We start from the raw sequence: 17,084 nt of genomic DNA, 5'->3' as shown, positions 1-17,084 counted from the left end.
CTCCCCATTGGTTATTTCCCTACCCTAATACTGTACTAGTTACCGCCGTAAGATCCTATTCTCCAATTGATCAGCATTTTTCTCATCATGGATCTACATATCAGCATTCCTCGAACATTTCGTTTCAGCATCGCTATCGTTCACGGTGAATTCATGTTGGTGATTTCGCTTTCGTACTTATGGTTATCCTGTAGCATTAATCAACTCGTATTAGCTGTGGGTACCAAGAATGTTGCTGATGTTCAAGGAAAGAAGAAGAGGATGCTTCCTATGGAGATGAAGCTTGAGATAATCAAGAAATATGAGGCTTGCATGTAGTTGAGTGTGATCGATAAAGAATATGTCCGAAATCCGTCAACGATAAGCACCATCCTTAAGCTGAAGGAAGCCATCAAAGCAGCAACATCTTCTAAGGGTGTGAATGCCTTCTCATGTAAAAGGAGCCACGTCCATGATGAGATGGAGAGTCGACTTCTCATCTGGATTAAGGACAAGGAAATCTCTTGACTTGATCACCAAGATGATAATCTGTCACAAGGCCATCACCAGTTTCTGTGATCTCGTGTGCATTCAAGCCAAAGACGACGCAGGAGAAGGGACATCGCAGCAGGCACCCCCAGAGTTCAAGGCTTCATGCGGGTGGTTTGAAAGATTCAAGAGATGGACTGGCATTCATTCGGTGGTGCGGCATGGGAGTCGCCCAACTCGGACATGAAAGTGGCCAAGGCCTTTGATAACACCTTCGAGTGGATTCTCCAGGAAGGCTACAGTCTGTAGCTAGTGTCTTCAACTGCGATAAAACTGGGCTTTTCAGGAAAAATATTCCTCGTCGGACCTACATCACAGCGGAAGAGAAGAAGCTGCCCTTGTATAAACCTATGGAGGATAGGCTTACCCTTGCACTCTGTGCAAATGTCAGTGGGAATTGTAAGGTCAATCCCACACTGGTGTATCATTCGGAGACTCCTTGAACCTTCAAGTACCACAAAGTGCCCAAGGAAAAGCTTCAGGTGGTGTGGAAGGCTAATGCAAAAGCTTGGGTAACGAGACTGTTCTTTGTTGATTGGGTAAACCTCTGTTTCGGTCCGACTGTAAAAAAAAATATTTGAAAGAGAAGCGCCTCCCTCTAAAATGTCTACTGGTATTGGACAAAGCCCCTGCTCACTTCCTGGCCACCAAGAAGATATCCTTCTGGAATATTCCTTTATAAAGGTTCTCTACCTTCCACCTAACACCATGCCTCTCCTCCAGCCTATGAACCAAGTGATTTCATTCAAACTTCAAGAAGCTCTATACAAAATGTTTCGATATCACCGATACCTCAAACCTCACCCTGTGAGAATTTTGAAAGGACCATATCGATATTGTGATATGTCTCCGACTCGTCGATCAAGCTTGGCAGGTGGTTTCGAGGCGCACCTTTAACTCTTCGCGGAGGAACCTGTGGCCTGATGCTGTCTCTGCACGGGACTTCGAGGGATTCAACGTAGGCCTAGCTCAAGCCGAAGCCATTGAAGATCCCAAACCTGTTCGTAACCTGAGGTTGAGGAAATAGTTTCACTCGGGAAGTCCATGGGGCTGGTTGTCGATGAGGTCGACATTAATGAGCTTCTCGAGTAGCACCAAGATGAGCTTACAGCAGACGACATGAAGGAGTTAGAGTCCACGCAAGTGAACGTTGTTCAGGAACAATTCTCTAGCGGCGAGGAGGAGGAGGGCACGGCTACGAATACGACAATGGCAGAAATTAAGATGCTATGTCATTATCATAAAATGGCAAGAGTTCATAGAAAAGAAACACCATGAAAAGGTTCACACAGATCGTATTCTTGCTCAGTGTAATAACGTTTGCCTGATTTATCTCAGGCACATTTTGAAAAGCAAAGAGAAACAAGCTTCCATGGATGGTTATTTTTTAAAAGAGGCCCTGTATAAAGGATGATGGTTCGTATTTTACATAGGTACAAATCACAAATTTTCAAAGTAATATGTATTTTACCAAGCTATACAAACCTGAGTTGTAAGTTAAACTAACCTCCTCAACCACCTCTCTTTGTCCTGAGACTAAAGGTTGAAATGAGGCTTTTCTGACGTGGTGGATGGAGTTGCTTGCCCATATGCTCCACCTGTAATTAACCATCTCATTAATGAATTCAACGGCCATTCCAGCGTGTTTCAAAATCATCTCCCTCTTTAAGGAATGCAGATTTGCATAACTAGGAATAATTAAAATTTCATTAGAAATTTGTGACTTTCAATAAGATTTATTCCTTTACTCGCTTTATGTTCATATCGTTGCCTACCCTCCTCTCCACTGACTTAAAAATGTTAAGAGGACGTGGAATAGTTTGCTTTTGAAATTAAAATAGAGGCCTTTTTTTGCCATTAACCAAGTGTTTCATTACTTTACTGTAGTCGCCGCAGAGATTCCAGATAAAATAAGACACCCCACCGATGACATCATTGCCAATCATGTTGTCTCCTGCGTTAAAAACGGTCATAACACATCATAAGTTTAGTATAGTTTGAAATTTGTAAGGATGTATTGTGGCTGCTGCTAATGCAGGAGAATGTTATCAGGGGGCTGGGCTTATTTTGCCCGAAATCTTTGCAGTCATTTAGAGGTAAGTATCAATAAACTGAGTTTCTGGAGAAGAAGAAATATCAGCATCAAGGAAGTTTAGAAATTTAAAAAAGAAAATTATTAGAATTTGTCTTTTGAAAAAGTTCTTGGCCATCTCTAAAATCTATGGCAGTTAAGAATGTGAAGGTATCCAAATTTAATAGAGGGAATGACGAAGTGTGTGTCGGATATGCCTTGAAGGAGAGCTCCATAGTGATGGATTTTCAAAACATGAATTTTCTATTGAGGGAAAAGTTATTGAAAATTTACTGAAATTTGTGTAGTGCCATGTTAATTTTTCTGGTAATAAGACAGTGTAGCTATTACTATTTTCTGGGGATTTGCAATGTATTTTGAAAAAAAAAAAACAGCAAGAGCCGTATGGTATCATGAACTTTGCTCCTGAATTCTTTTTATCTATGGTATAACATGATTTCTTTTTTTTATTTGTGGAATATACTCTACTGTCATTTTGGTTTACTTTTTTTTTTTGCTTTTAAGATATACTATACTATCATTTTAATTTACCTTATTGACATACCTTGTATACTTTATAGTGTTTTTTTCTGTCTTTGCAGGTTTGAGCGACGCGGGGATGACCTTTATACAAACGTTACTCTATCTTTGCAAGAAGCATTGTTGGGATTTGAACTTGACATTGATCATCTGGATGGTCATAAGGTAGAAAGCTGTGACTATTATTTTTATTCATAGTATGGAAGTAAGCATGGCAAACAGTATTAGGAAGATGTACAGTGAATGAAAGATTTCATTCACTTAGTAGTAAAGACATGGACCCCATTTTCTATGACAAATTATAGTAAAGAAAATTCTAGGGTAACAAAGGAAGTTTTCACCAAAGATTATGGTAATAGTTGTCAGTTTATGGCTTGTCTTATGTATTTGAGAAGAGGCAGCAATTTGTCTTCATCATAAATTGGATCAGTTACTGGTTTATATTTGCCCTGAAAGCAAACTGAGAGGACTTACCACACAGACAAGAACCAAAATTAGCAGAAAAATAAGAAAACTTGATGATAATACCAATTTCTAAAGTTTTTTTATTTTCTTGTCTTTTAACGTATTATTTTCTCCGAAAGTATTATTTTACCATGGGAATATCCATATGGCAATAAAGGTAATAACCACTGGTGATAACTAAAGGATTACCATGACCTTGTGTCGGATAGAGACTGGATCTTGTTTTTATAATGAAGATTAGTTTCATCCGATATTATAAACTTGTCCAAAAAAGGATGACATTCAATTAATTGAGCACTAAACAAGAAGTTCTTTACTATGAAGTTTGACATTGGACAATGAAGCTTTCATAACTTTGACCACTGGAAGATTTATTATATCAATTCCTCACATGAATCCCATTTGCCAACTTCAGTGCAACAGGAATTTTAGCTCATAATTTTTGTATCAACCTGATCACTCTCAGCATCATATGCCAATCTATCTCCTTGGGGTTGTTAATTGCCAGCTCAACTGGGGCTTGTCTCTCAACTGAGGAGGCCAGTCTTTTGTCTAATTGGTGTAGATATTCCCAAATAATTTTGATTAAGATCACTCTTATCCAGCAGTTCCTTTAGAGTGTTGAAGGTAGGTTGTCATGTAAACAATAGAGTTCACTCAGAGCCATAGATTAACCCTTTTACCCCCACCATAAGGTTAAATTTTGAGTACATTTTGCTATATATATTTTTTTAATTGCTCTAACAGGCTGGTCTCATTCTTTTGGAAAATGCCGGAAGTTTCTCTTAAAATTATCAAAAATATGTAAAAACTTGTAATTAACAGTGTTTTGCAAAACGTACCGGTACGTCCTTTGGGGGGTGAAAGGGTTAATAAACATTCGGCTGTATTTTCGTTTGTTGATAAAATTAATTACACCAGTCGGCACAAGCCTCAGCCAGACTCGCAAAATTTGGCAAAGGCTGCGCCACCATTGTAGGACGTCACAAAGAGACAACTTGACTCCCCCACTGGTTTGTTTATAATCGGTTAACCACGTGAAAATGGATTCGGACAGCAAACACAGTGTAGGTTTGAGCAATTTTTTTTTATAGATTTGGATGATGTAGCAAAATATTAGGATCAGTCATCAGATATTCTAGAACCATATCGGTTCAAACCATATGAAGAGAGTATCCTTGAAAACAGCAGCAAGGTTTAAATTTGCTCATTAAGATATAAGAGATAGAGAGAAAATAATTTCATAAACAAACCAATGTCTGCTTTGAGGAGGTAACTAAAAATAGAACAAGCTAGATGTGTCTGGACAGAACTCTTTAATATGGGAATGGATATTACAGTAAATTCATCTATACAAAGTCTGCAATAAATAGAATGTCACACAGTTAATTCATCTCTACAAAATATGCATTGAATAATACAAACACATGAAATATTGTGGACTACAAAGTATTGTTTAATTATAGGCATTTAAACTAAAATGCTTGTAAGTTATTTTGTAGGAAGGAATCAAATATTATTAGAATAAAATAAGCTGAAAATAAGATAAAATTGATGAAAGGAATGAAAATAAATTGAAGGGGTAATTGATTAAGATTCAATGTTGAGAGATGGTGTTATCAATGAGTAGATAGGTAGCTGTTGGAGTCCTCTCCCTCGCTTCCGTATTTGATGAGGGAGACTAGCATAATCCAGGGAATACTGTACTAAGAACCAACCAGTTTAGTTTTAAGGGGACTTCCTTCTCACTAATAAGGGAGTCTCCCTATTTTAAAGGACTAAAGGTTTGTATAGCTAGGAAAAATACTAATTACTTTCAAGATTTTATATATTGCAGAGTTTATAAATTGGAAAAACCTTATGACATTCCTGTTACAGGTACATGTAGTGCGCGAAAAGCCCACTTGGCCTGGGGCTCGTATACGGAAGAAGGGTGAGGGCATGCCTAATTATAACAACAACAACCTCTTTGGAACTCTTTATATCACATTTGATGTTGAATTCCCCAAAGGTGAATTCAGTAATGAAGACAAAGAACGTAAGTTGAATTTGGTGAATTTTATTATGAGTAGATTAGTTGTTAAAATTTTGCCTTGTGATAAAATATGTTGCATTCAGAGTATGAATTATGAATCATTACTTATATCCTCTCATTTTAACTCATAAAATCATGATGGGTAGTGGAGGATTTTCTTGTCCAGTTAGTGGCATGCAAGTTTGTCCCCTATAAATGGGCGCTCGATATAAATGTATGGAAGAATACGGAAAAGTGAGTGTATATACCTCAATGCTTGTTACCCGAGCTGGATTATAGATAGGTATTAAAATGAGACCATGGAAAAAGTAAACTCCTGTGTACCTTTCTGAGGAGAGCAGTAAGAGTGCGTTAAGGCTGTTACATCCTGAAGGGTAGTTTAGTCCACAACTGAGAGGGTTCCCCCCCCCCCAGTTACACTTCTGTGCTAAGTGGAATCCTGGTGCCCAGTGCCAGGCCAGATGGTGCAAATTCTTATAAATCTGATACTACTACTGTTGCTTCATGTTGCTCTCCAAATCCTTGTAGTATTAACAAAACACTACCTCCAGAGAATTATGGAGTCTTTTGACTGGCCAGACAGTACTACATTGGATCCTTCTCTCTGGTTACGGTTCATTTTCCCTTTGCAACCCCCCACCCCCCCCCCACACACACACACTGAATAGTCTGGCCTATTCTTTACATAATCTCCTCTCTCCTCATACACCTAACAATTTGAGATTACCAAAGAATTCTTCACCCAAGGGATTACTGCACTGTAATTGTTCAGTGGCCACTTTCCTCTTGGTAAGGGTAGAAGAGAGACTTTAGCTAGGGTAAGCAGCTCTTCTAGGTGGACGCTCCAAAATCAAACCATTGTTTTCTAGTCTTGGGTAGTGCCATAGCCTCTGTACCATGGTCTTCCATTGTCTTGGGTTAGTTCTCTTGCTTGAAGGTATACTCGGGCACACTATTCTATTTATTTCTCTTCCTTTTGTTTTTTAAAGTTTTTATAGTTTATATAGGAGATACATACATACATATACCAAGGCACTTCCCCCAATTTTGGGTGTTAGCCAACATCAAACAAATGAAACAAAAAAAATGGGACTTCTCCTCTCTACGTTCCTCCCAGCCTGACAAGGGACTCAACTGAGTTCAGCTGGTACTGCTAGGGTGGCAAAGCCCACCCTCCCACATTATCCACCACAGATGAAGCTTCATAATGCTGAATCCCCTACTGCTGCTACCTCTGTGGTCATCCAAGGCACTGGAGGAAGCAGCAAGGCCTACCGGAACTGCGTCACAATCGCTCGCCATTCATTCCTATTTCTAGCACGCTCTCTTGCCTCTCTCACATCTATCCTCCTATCACCCAGAGCTTCCTTCACTCCATCCATCCACCCAAACCTTAGCCTTCCTCTTGTACTTCTCCCATCAACTCTTGCATTCATCACCTCCTTTAGCAGACAGCCATTTTCCATTATCTCAACATGGCCAAACCACCTCAACACATTCATATCCACTCTAGCTGCTACCTCATTTTTTACACCCATTCTCACCCTCACTACTTCGTTCCTAACCCTATCTACTCGAGATACACCAGACATACTCCTTAGACATTTCATTTCAAACATTCAATTTCTGTCTCTCCGTCACTTTCATTCCCCACAACTCCGATCCATACATCACAGTTGGTACAATCACTTTCTCATATAGAACTCTCTTTACATTCATGCCCAACCCTCTATTTTTTACTACTCCCTTAACTGCCCCCAACACTTTGCATCCCTCATTCACTCTCTGACGTACATCTGCTTCCACTCCACCATTTGCTGCAACAATAGACCCCAAGTACTTAAAACTGATCCACCTCCTCAAGCAACTCTCCATTCAACATGACATTCAACCTCGCACCACCTTCCCTTCTCGTACATCTCATAATCTTAGTCTTACCCACATTAACTCTCAACTTCCTTCTCTCACACACCCTTCCAAATTCTGTCACTAATCAGTCAAGCTTCTCTTCCGCGTCTGCAACCAGTACAGTATCATCCGCAAACAACAACTGATTTACCTCCCATTCATGGTCATTCTTGTCTACCAGTTTCAATCCTCGTCCAAGCACTCGAGCATTCACTTCTCTCACCACTCCATCAACATACAAGTTGAACAACCACGGTGACATCACACATCCCTGTCTCAGCCCCACTCTCACCGGAAACCAATCGCTCACTTCCTTTCCTATCCTAACACATGCTTTACTACCTTTGTAGAAACTTTTCCCTGCTTGCAACAACTTCCACCAACTCCATATAACCTCATTACATTCCACATTGCTTCCCTATCAACTCTATCATACGCTTTCTCCAGATCCATAAACGCAACATACACCTCCTTACCTTTTGCTAAATATTTCTCGCATATCTGCCTAACTGTAAAAATCTGATTCATACAACCCCTACCTCTTCTAAAACCACCCTGTACTGCCAAGATTGCATTCTCTCTTTTATCCTTAATCCTATTAATCAGTACTCTACCATACACTTTTCCAACTACACTCAACAAAATAATACCCCGTAAATTACAACACTCGTGCACATCTCCCTTACCCTTATATAGTGGTACAATACACGCACAAACCCAATGTACTAGTACCATTGACAACACAAAACGCACATTAAACAATCTCACCAACCATTCAAGTACAGTCACACCCCCTTCCTTCAACATCTCAGCTCTCACACCATCCATGCCAGATGCTTTTCCTACTCTCATTTCATCTAGTGCTCTCCTCACTTCCTCTCTTGTAATCTCTCTCTCATTTTCATCTCCCATCATCGGCACCTCAACACCTGCAGCAGCAATTATATCTGCCTCCCTATTATCCTCAACATTCAGTAAACTTTCAAAATGTTCCGCCCATCTTTTCCTTGCCTCCTCTCCTTTTAACAACCTTCCATTTCCATCTTTCACTGTCTCTTCAATTCTTGAGCCAGCCTTCCTTACTCTCTTCACTTCTTTCCAAAACTTCTTATTCTCTTCATATGACTGACCCAATCCCTGACCCCACCTCAGGTCAGCTGCCCTCTGACTCACTTACCTTGCACTTTACTTCCACATTTTTCTCTCTATATCTTTCATACTTCTCTACACTAATACTCTGCAGCCATTCTTCAAAAGCCCTCTTTTTCTCTTCCACTTTTACCTTCACTCCTTCATTCCACCATTCACTGCCCTTCCTCATGCTGCCTCCAACAAACTTCTTGCCACACACACATCACTTTGCAATCCCAACAAAATTTTCTTTTACTAACTTCCACTCCTCTAAATTACCAGTTTCTCTTACTTTCACTTCGTCATAGGCCATTTTCTCTAATTTTGTACCTCGTCTTATTTAAAGGTCGCCTTATAAGTGGAAATATACGGTATCTTCTTTTCAATTATATTTTACTTCATTAATTAAAGTAAATTTTCTGCTGTGTAATTATCTGGTCTTCTCAAGTGTCTCATTTATGCCATTCACTTAGTGACAACCATCTCTCAATTTTTTCAAGTACCGGACTGTGTACTTTCCTTTAGTCCTTGTTTAAAGTTCCTTTGCTTTGGGAGTACTCTCAAACACACTTTCATCGTTATTATTAATTTTTACACCAGATTATTCTGATGTGGGGCTGGATGCGAACTTCAGTAAAGTCCTACGTACATGAAGGTCAAGCCACCCCCATGGCACGTGTTTGTCACTTCAATTGGGGTTCAGAAATTTCTGGTACCTTATACATTGGTTTCTTATTATTTATATTTGACATACATACATATACCAAGGCACTTCCCCCAATTTTGGAGAGTAGCCGACATCAACAAATGAAACAAAAACAAAAAAAACGGGACCTCTACTCTCTACGTTCCTCCCAGCCTAACAAGGGACTCAACCGAGTTCAGCTGGTACTGCTAGGGTGCCACAGCCCACCCTCCCTCGTTATCCACCACAGATGAAGCTTCATAATGCTGAATCCCCTACTGCAGCTACCTCCGCGGTCATCTAAGGCATCGGAAGCAGCAGCAGGGCCTACCGGAACCGCGTCACAATCGCTCGCCATTCATACCTATTTCTAGCATGCTCTCTTGCCTCGCTCACATCTATCCTCCTATCACCCAGAGCTTCCTTCACTCCATCCATCGACCCAAACCTTGGCCTTCCTCTTGTACTTCTCCCATCAACTCTTGCATTCATTACCTTCTTTAGCAGACAGCCATTTTCCATTCTCTCAACATGGCCAAACCACCTCAACACATTCATATCCACTCTAGCTGCTAACTCATTTCTTACCCATCCATATACCAAGGCACTTCCCCCAATTTTGGGGGGTAGCCGACACCAACAATGAAACAAAACAAAAAGGGGACCTCTACTCTCTATGTTCCTTCAGCCTAATCAGGGACTCAACCGAGTTCAGCTGGTACTGCTAGGGTGCCACAGCCCAACCTCCCACATTTCCACCACAGATGAAGCTTCATAATGCTGACTCCCCTACTGCTGCTACCTCCGCGGTCATCTAAGGCACCGGAGGAAGCAGCAGGGCCTACTGGAACTGCGTCACAATCGCTCGCCATTCATTCCTATTTCTAGCACGCTCTCTTGCCTCTCTCACATCTATCCTCCTATCACCCAGAGCTTTCTTCACACCATCCATCCACCTAAACCTTGGCCTTCCTCTTGTACTTCTCCCATCAACTCTTGCATTCATCACCTTCTTTAGCAGACAACCATTTTCCATTCTCTCAACATGGCCAAACCACCTCAACACATTCATATCCACTCTAGCCGCTAACTCATTTCTTACACCCGTTCTCTCCCTCACCACTTCGTTCCTAACCCTATCTACTCGAGATACTCCAGCCATACTCCTTAGACACTTCATCTCAAACACATTCAATTTCTGTGTCTCCATCACTTTCATTCCCCACGACTCCGATCCATACATCACAGTTGGTACAATCACTTTCTCATACAGAACTCTCTTTACATTCATGCCCAACCCTCTATTTTTTACTACTCCCTTAACTGCCCCCAACACTTTGCAACCTTCATTCACTCTCTGACGTACATCTGCTTCCACTCCACCATTTGCTGCAACAATAGACCCCAAGTACTTAAACTGATCCACCTCCTCAAGTAACTCTCCATTCAACATGACATTCAACCTTGCACCACCTTCCCTTCTTGTACATCTCATAACCTTACTCTTACCCACATTGACTCTCAATTTCCTTCTCTCACACACCCTTCCAAATTCTGTCACTAGTCATTTCTTACACCATGATTTAATACTTTGTTTTACAGAACTACCAAATATATTTATCAATATGTTTGAGATCCTAATTAAAATCAGTATTCAGCATTGTGCAAATTAATTTTGACTAAGTCTGACATATAAGATACTTTTAAATTCCTAAATTAAAAGCAGCTATGTAACTCTAGACAGCTTCTTTAAATCCATTATCTTTGCATAAGCATATATAATGGTGGTGATGTTATCTTCAACCTTTTCAGAACAATAAAACAAACATGTATAGTATACTGTATGTCCTTTTAACCGGCACCCTTAATCTTTGCTGATGCTGGATAATCAAAAGTGCCATGGTATAAGGCAGTGGTTCTCAAACATTTTCATGAGCGACCTTATTTGGAACATTTCATTCCTTCACGACCCAGAGTAAAGTAAAGAGAAAGAAAATGTACAATGATATATACATTTTATTTTGGAAATAAAATAATGTGTACAGCTTTTCATTCACAAAACTAAACTAGTGGGATCCATGGCACTGCTTTTAATTCACAAAACTAAGTTAAAAGAATCCATGGCACTGCTTTTCATCCACAAAACTAAATTAATAGAATCCATGGTGCTGCTTCTATTTTACAAGTTTGTCAAATTGTGGAATCATTGTAGTAAGGCTGCATCTCATATCATGCTCAGGGTTAAGCTTATCCCTCGATTTATTTTGTCTTGGCGTCAGAGCCGAGAAACCTTGCTCGCAAAGGTATGTTGTTACAAATGGAACTGAAAGCTTGATAATGTTCCTGTATCCCTGTGACCCATCAAAATTGATCTCACTACCCATAATTTGAGAACCACTGGGTGACCCCTTAAAAATGCTTTAAAACATTATTCAAACCTCCTGTTATATCACCCAAGTGACCTCAGACATGCTAGTCAGGAGGAAATCAATATCAATTACTTGAAACAGTTTTAAGGAAAGAAAAAAAAAGGCTTAAAATTTCTAGGCTTTCTCCTGCAATCTTACATATTGTGCAAAATACAAATTTTCAACCCTCCCCCTTCTCCTCCAAAAAACTAAATTATTTTAAGCATCTTGTGTATTATACAAGTCCATATTTTTAGACCAAATTATAATCTAATCTCTTTAACCCAACTTCTAGTTCAATAAATTAAAAAAGCTAAAGTGAATGTTAAAAGTATCGTTAGTGAAAAGAACAAAAAAAAATTTTATGAACTACTGGTTTGGATAAAGCAGCTAATTTCTTTACATTTCAACTTTTGTACGATAGTTAACAATTACCATAGTTGATACAAATGGTGTAAGTACAGTGTGACTGATATATTATTACATTTTACCTTTGTCCACTATGGACACAAGATCAACAAGGAAATATACTGTTAAATTTTTGCAACAAGTTTTGGCTGATGCTGGGGAAACAATCAATGCTCAAGCTGTTTGGAATCGGCGAAAGCAGCGTCCAAAACTGGAGAAAAAAATTAGTTGGTGTATTTGGTATATGATAAAGGTAAACCAAATTGCACAAAAACTACCTAAAAATTGCAAGAAAAGTTTCATAGTTTCCTAAGTTTTGAAATCTAGCACTGCAAAGCTGAAGACTAAAATTATAGTGCATCTCCCCCAAACTTCGATATGCCTTATGGATTGACATTACAGTAAATGAATTATGAAAAAGGTATTTATTCTGAAATAAAAATTATAAAAGTGGTAATTTTTCTTTTAGTATTTAAAATAAAAAATTCTTCTGTAGCTTGCCTTAATCAGCTGATTTGAAAAGCGTAGGCGATAGTCTCGATCATATTACCGTAACTGAGGAAAATACTGTGTATATATTCACCGTGTTTCATTATTTCATAATACGACTGTAACTGAAATCAGGCCTTAGTTAAGTGAATATTACATGCATTACTATTGGGTACAGTTAGGTAAAACATCAGTTTTATTAAAATCCAGCTTTGGACCCTAAGTATGGCAAATGTAATAAATTTTGTTTTCATTCTTTAGCTGCTCAAAGCAGTTTTTTCCCATTTGTTTCTTACAAGTAAGGTACTGAAAATATTAAGTAACAACATTCTTGCATATACTGTAGAGAGTAAAAATCTTTTTTCTCATTTTCTTTAATTTTTTTTAAATCTTAAAATTTTGCAAAATAAGAATTATTTTTTCTCATTTTCTGAAGGTTATTTTGACATAGTTTTTTAAATTTTGTTATTTCACATAATATTTTTTTTCAAGTAAAGTTACACCACATCACACCTATTTATTCCTCAATTCTGAGGAATGGAAAGAGAGGAGCCTTACCCCACAACAGCTGATGCAATCCTAGAATACAGATGATCAGCTATTGTTTTGCTTGCGCGCTCAAACAGTGGTCATAGATCAGTTTGCTTGAAGGAACATGCTTTCCTTGCTAGAAAGTTCTGCACATGAATTGACATCATTTGGGAAACGTTTTATTCTTTCTATTTCGTAAGCCAGGCACAAAACTTGAAAACAAAGCTTAATAAGAGTTTCGTTGATAATCCTTTTACCCCCGAGCTATTTGGAACTTTCCAACCCTTAACCCCCAGGCCTTTTTTTTTTTCAAGCCCATTTTGCAGTATATTTTTTTTTAAATTGCTCTAACAGCCTTAATTTTTGTCATAGAGAGGTCAGGTTGGTCTCATTCTCTTGGAAAATGCATGAAATTTCTCAAAAAATTATAAAAAATATGCCCAAAAAATGTAAATAGCAGTCTTTTTGCAAGGACGTACCGGTACGTCCATGGGGGTAAAGGGATGAGTTTTGTGAAACGTACCACTACGTCCATTGGGGGTAAAAGGGATAAAGAGCATACTCGGGAATTTTAAACCAGCAATTGTCAACGAATTTTAGGTAATATTTAATGAATAAATAAAGCTTGGTTGGTGGGTGCCAGTTAATCGGGCTTGCCAGTGTATCGGGTGCTGGTTTGAAGGACTTTTATTGTATTTGGAACTGTTAGGTTAAAAAAGATAATTTTAGAATAGTATTAAGAAATGTTTGATATGTATTTGAACTTGTACCATGAACAGATCAATCTCAATAATAAAAAAAAAACTCATTTCAGGCCTCAAGAAAATATTAAATCAAGAATCCATAGGAAAAGTTTATAATGGACTTCGTGGATACTGATCTCCTCAGTAAAATAGGAAATTTGTACAGTTTTTGTTATATTTATGTGTAAATCAGTTGTGGGAGGGTGATCTTTGAATAATTCTTCTGTTTGAAAAGATGGATACCCAATGTGAAGCTGTGAATTTTGTTTTGCAAAACTTAAGTTATCCAGGGCAATTTTCAGACTAGGTACAATTGTACTGTATCTGAATGAGTCTATATTTTAGTAATTGATGCGCTATTTATAGTTGCCAAGACATTCTTGAGTAGAACTTGCAGGTATTTGAAGTGTTATGGTTTCCATTTCTAGTAGGTACTTGCAACCATTCAATATTTTGAACATTAATGTGATGCTGTATATGTACATCAGAAAGTTATGTGGTATGTTTTTCAAATGTCATCTTAATGGTGATTTAACATTGTTTTAAATGTTTGCATCAATGTTAACATTTTGATAATTAATGAAAGCATAAGTGAACAGTTTTTTATTTAATTATTCATTACCATTTTGATATACTGTACCATACAATCCAGTTTTCAGATACTTTGGGAAGTATCAGCGTTATGTTATGATGTCACAAATATTACAGGATTATGAATGTTTTGTGTATTTCTAGCACCTGCCATTCAAATTTTAAAATCTTCATCCTCGTTAATCAGATTTATTGTTACTCCCACCTAACTTTATCATCACTAAATATGATATTTCTTTGGGCATCAATCACTTTGGCATTATTAGCACAACAGATTCCTTACTGTAACAAAATGGAGCTTTTAAAGTTTAAGGTACAGTATGATATCATCCCTAGATTGTGATATTAAGTAGTAAAATTTCATTCTGAATATCTGATTTCAGTCCTGGTTACATTTTAAACAGATATTCTCAGTGAAGTAACTAAATAGATTGGGGTTTTGTGAAGCCTGTTTATCTTGGTTACATTTTCTTTATTTGCATTGTCAGCATATTTGTCATAAACAGTAACGAGTGATTGTTGGGTTTCCTATTGTATTTTAGGATTGTTGAAAACTGTTCATTATGACTAGGTTTGTATTATAACTCAATTCATACTCATTTCTAAAGTGAATAATTCTATATATTAGAATGTAACTTGAGTACAACAGATGTATAGTTATGTTCATTATACCTTGATTCAGTCTAGTGCATTGAAATTACCTGCCTCATTTTATACTATAGTTGTGATTAAGTACAGTATTTAATTAAAATAACAATTTATAATCATTAAACAATCCTTTCAAGGTATGTGTTTTTGTAAATGCTGCAACAAGATTTTCAAACAATTGTTAGAAATAAAAAAAAGTGAAGTACAACATGATTTTATTTCAATCTCCATTCAAGTGATTTAGCCTTAGGGTTATTGTGATGGTATATCTACATGTTGCAATTTGATGCCTCCCTTAAATTCAAGTGTAAATATATTTCCGTATCTGCATTTGAATTATCACCACAATTTGAATTTTTATCTGAATCTTCCCCAATATTCATATACTACATAAATTCATATCTTCCCGGACAGTTCCATCCTGTTCGTAATACAATGCATGTAGTTAATTCTGATAGTCAGGCCTTCATCATGAGGCTCAATGCTACACAGTATTCTATAAGTTTTATTCCAGCTGTGACCAAGTTGTAGAATGATCTTCCTAATCGGGTAGTTGAATCGGTAGAACTTCAAAAGTTCAAACTTGCAGCAAATGTTTTCATGTTGAATAGGCTAGCATAAATCTTTTTATAGTTTATATATGAAATATCTGTTTTGATGATGTTACCGTTTCTCAAATATTTTATTGTTAATTATTTCTCCTATCGTGTATTCATTTCCATATTTCCTTTCCTCACCGGACTATTTTTCCCTGTTAGAGCCCTTGGCCTTATACGATCTTGCTTTTCCAACTAGGGCTGTAGTTTAGCTAATAATAATAATAATAATAATAATAATGTGTCAAGTGTAAACGAGATGCTAAGAAAAGTGAAAATTATAGTTCTCTAGAATTTTTAATAGCCAGTTCTGGTATCTACATTTCAACACTGAATTGTTAACATTTGTAGGCAATCATCTTCAGTTTGCTTTCTGTTTTGGGCTAATGAACAACTGTTTTCCATAGTGGGGACAATTATTGAACTTGATATTTAGATTACTTTTATATGTATATACACAGCTTCCCTTGTGTGGCATCATTCTCTTTTATTTCCTTATATTTCAGAACATTTTTATTCTGTTGAAGTAAGCTTTTGTTGGTGTGAAACCCAGCTTTATATATATTTTGAAAGAGTTCGTAAAACGGAACATTTTAAGAGGTAAGTGCCCCTTGTACGTTAATTTTCAAGGGAGATACGGGCATTTTTATTTTGGGTACCCAGAGTTTACAGGTCGAAATTATCACAATAGTGAAATTAGGCCTAAATTTCTCACTTGCTACAAGGTTTCAGAAAGTCCACCCTGATTTTTTTTTTTTTTTACAATTCAAGATGTCCACTATAAAACCCAAGTGGGTAGATTAAGGTATGTCTTATGCACACGCAAATGTCCCCAGGCCATGTTTTATCAGTAAAAATATAGAAATAGACCAGTAATATATGAGCTATGAAATGAAACATAAACTGTTCAACAGAAAAACATTTGTAACAGATTTATCTAGTGTCTAACCGACTCAACCACCGGATAGAGTTCTCTTGCATGAGGGTACACTCGGTCACACTATTCTATCTTATTTTTCTTCCTTTTTTTTTTTTTAGTGTTCATAGTTTATATGTGGAAAATTTTTTTGGATCTTAAAATATTTTTAGCTGTTAATTACTTGTAATTTCCTTTCCTCACTGAGGTATTTTCCCTGTTGGAGCCCTCGGGCTTATAGCATTCTGCTTTTCCGACTAGAGTTGTAGCTTAGCAAGTAGTACATACATACATATACCAAGGCACTTCCCCCAATTTTGGGGGGTAGCCGACATCAACAAATGAAACAAAAACAAAAAAGGGGACCTCTACTCTCTACATTCCTCCAGCC

The 17,084-nt window shown here is 37.6% G+C and overlaps 1 protein-coding gene across 1 annotated transcript in view; it reads left to right on the top strand.

Annotated features, from left to right (window-relative positions):
• LOC137636244 (dnaJ homolog shv-like) overlaps positions 1-15,036 on the top strand; it is a 63,213-nt gene extending 48,177 nt beyond the window's left edge. Inside the window, exons 6-8 of the mRNA XM_068368679.1 lie at positions 3,202-3,304; positions 5,483-5,642; positions 14,014-15,036. Coding sequence (XP_068224780.1) covers positions 3,202-3,304; positions 5,483-5,642; positions 14,014-14,078 — 328 coding nt within the window. The 3' untranslated portion in view covers positions 14,079-15,036. The remainder of the gene's footprint in view (positions 1-3,201; positions 3,305-5,482; positions 5,643-14,013) is intronic.
• The last annotated feature ends 2,048 nt before the right edge of the window (positions 15,037-17,084 follow it).

The sequence above is a fragment of the Palaemon carinicauda genome, unplaced genomic scaffold (genome assembly GCF_036898095.1).
Source record: "Palaemon carinicauda isolate YSFRI2023 unplaced genomic scaffold, ASM3689809v2 scaffold258, whole genome shotgun sequence".
Lineage (NCBI taxonomy): Eukaryota > Metazoa > Arthropoda > Malacostraca > Decapoda > Palaemonidae > Palaemon > Palaemon carinicauda.
This window is presented reverse-complemented; position numbering and strand designations above follow the sequence as displayed.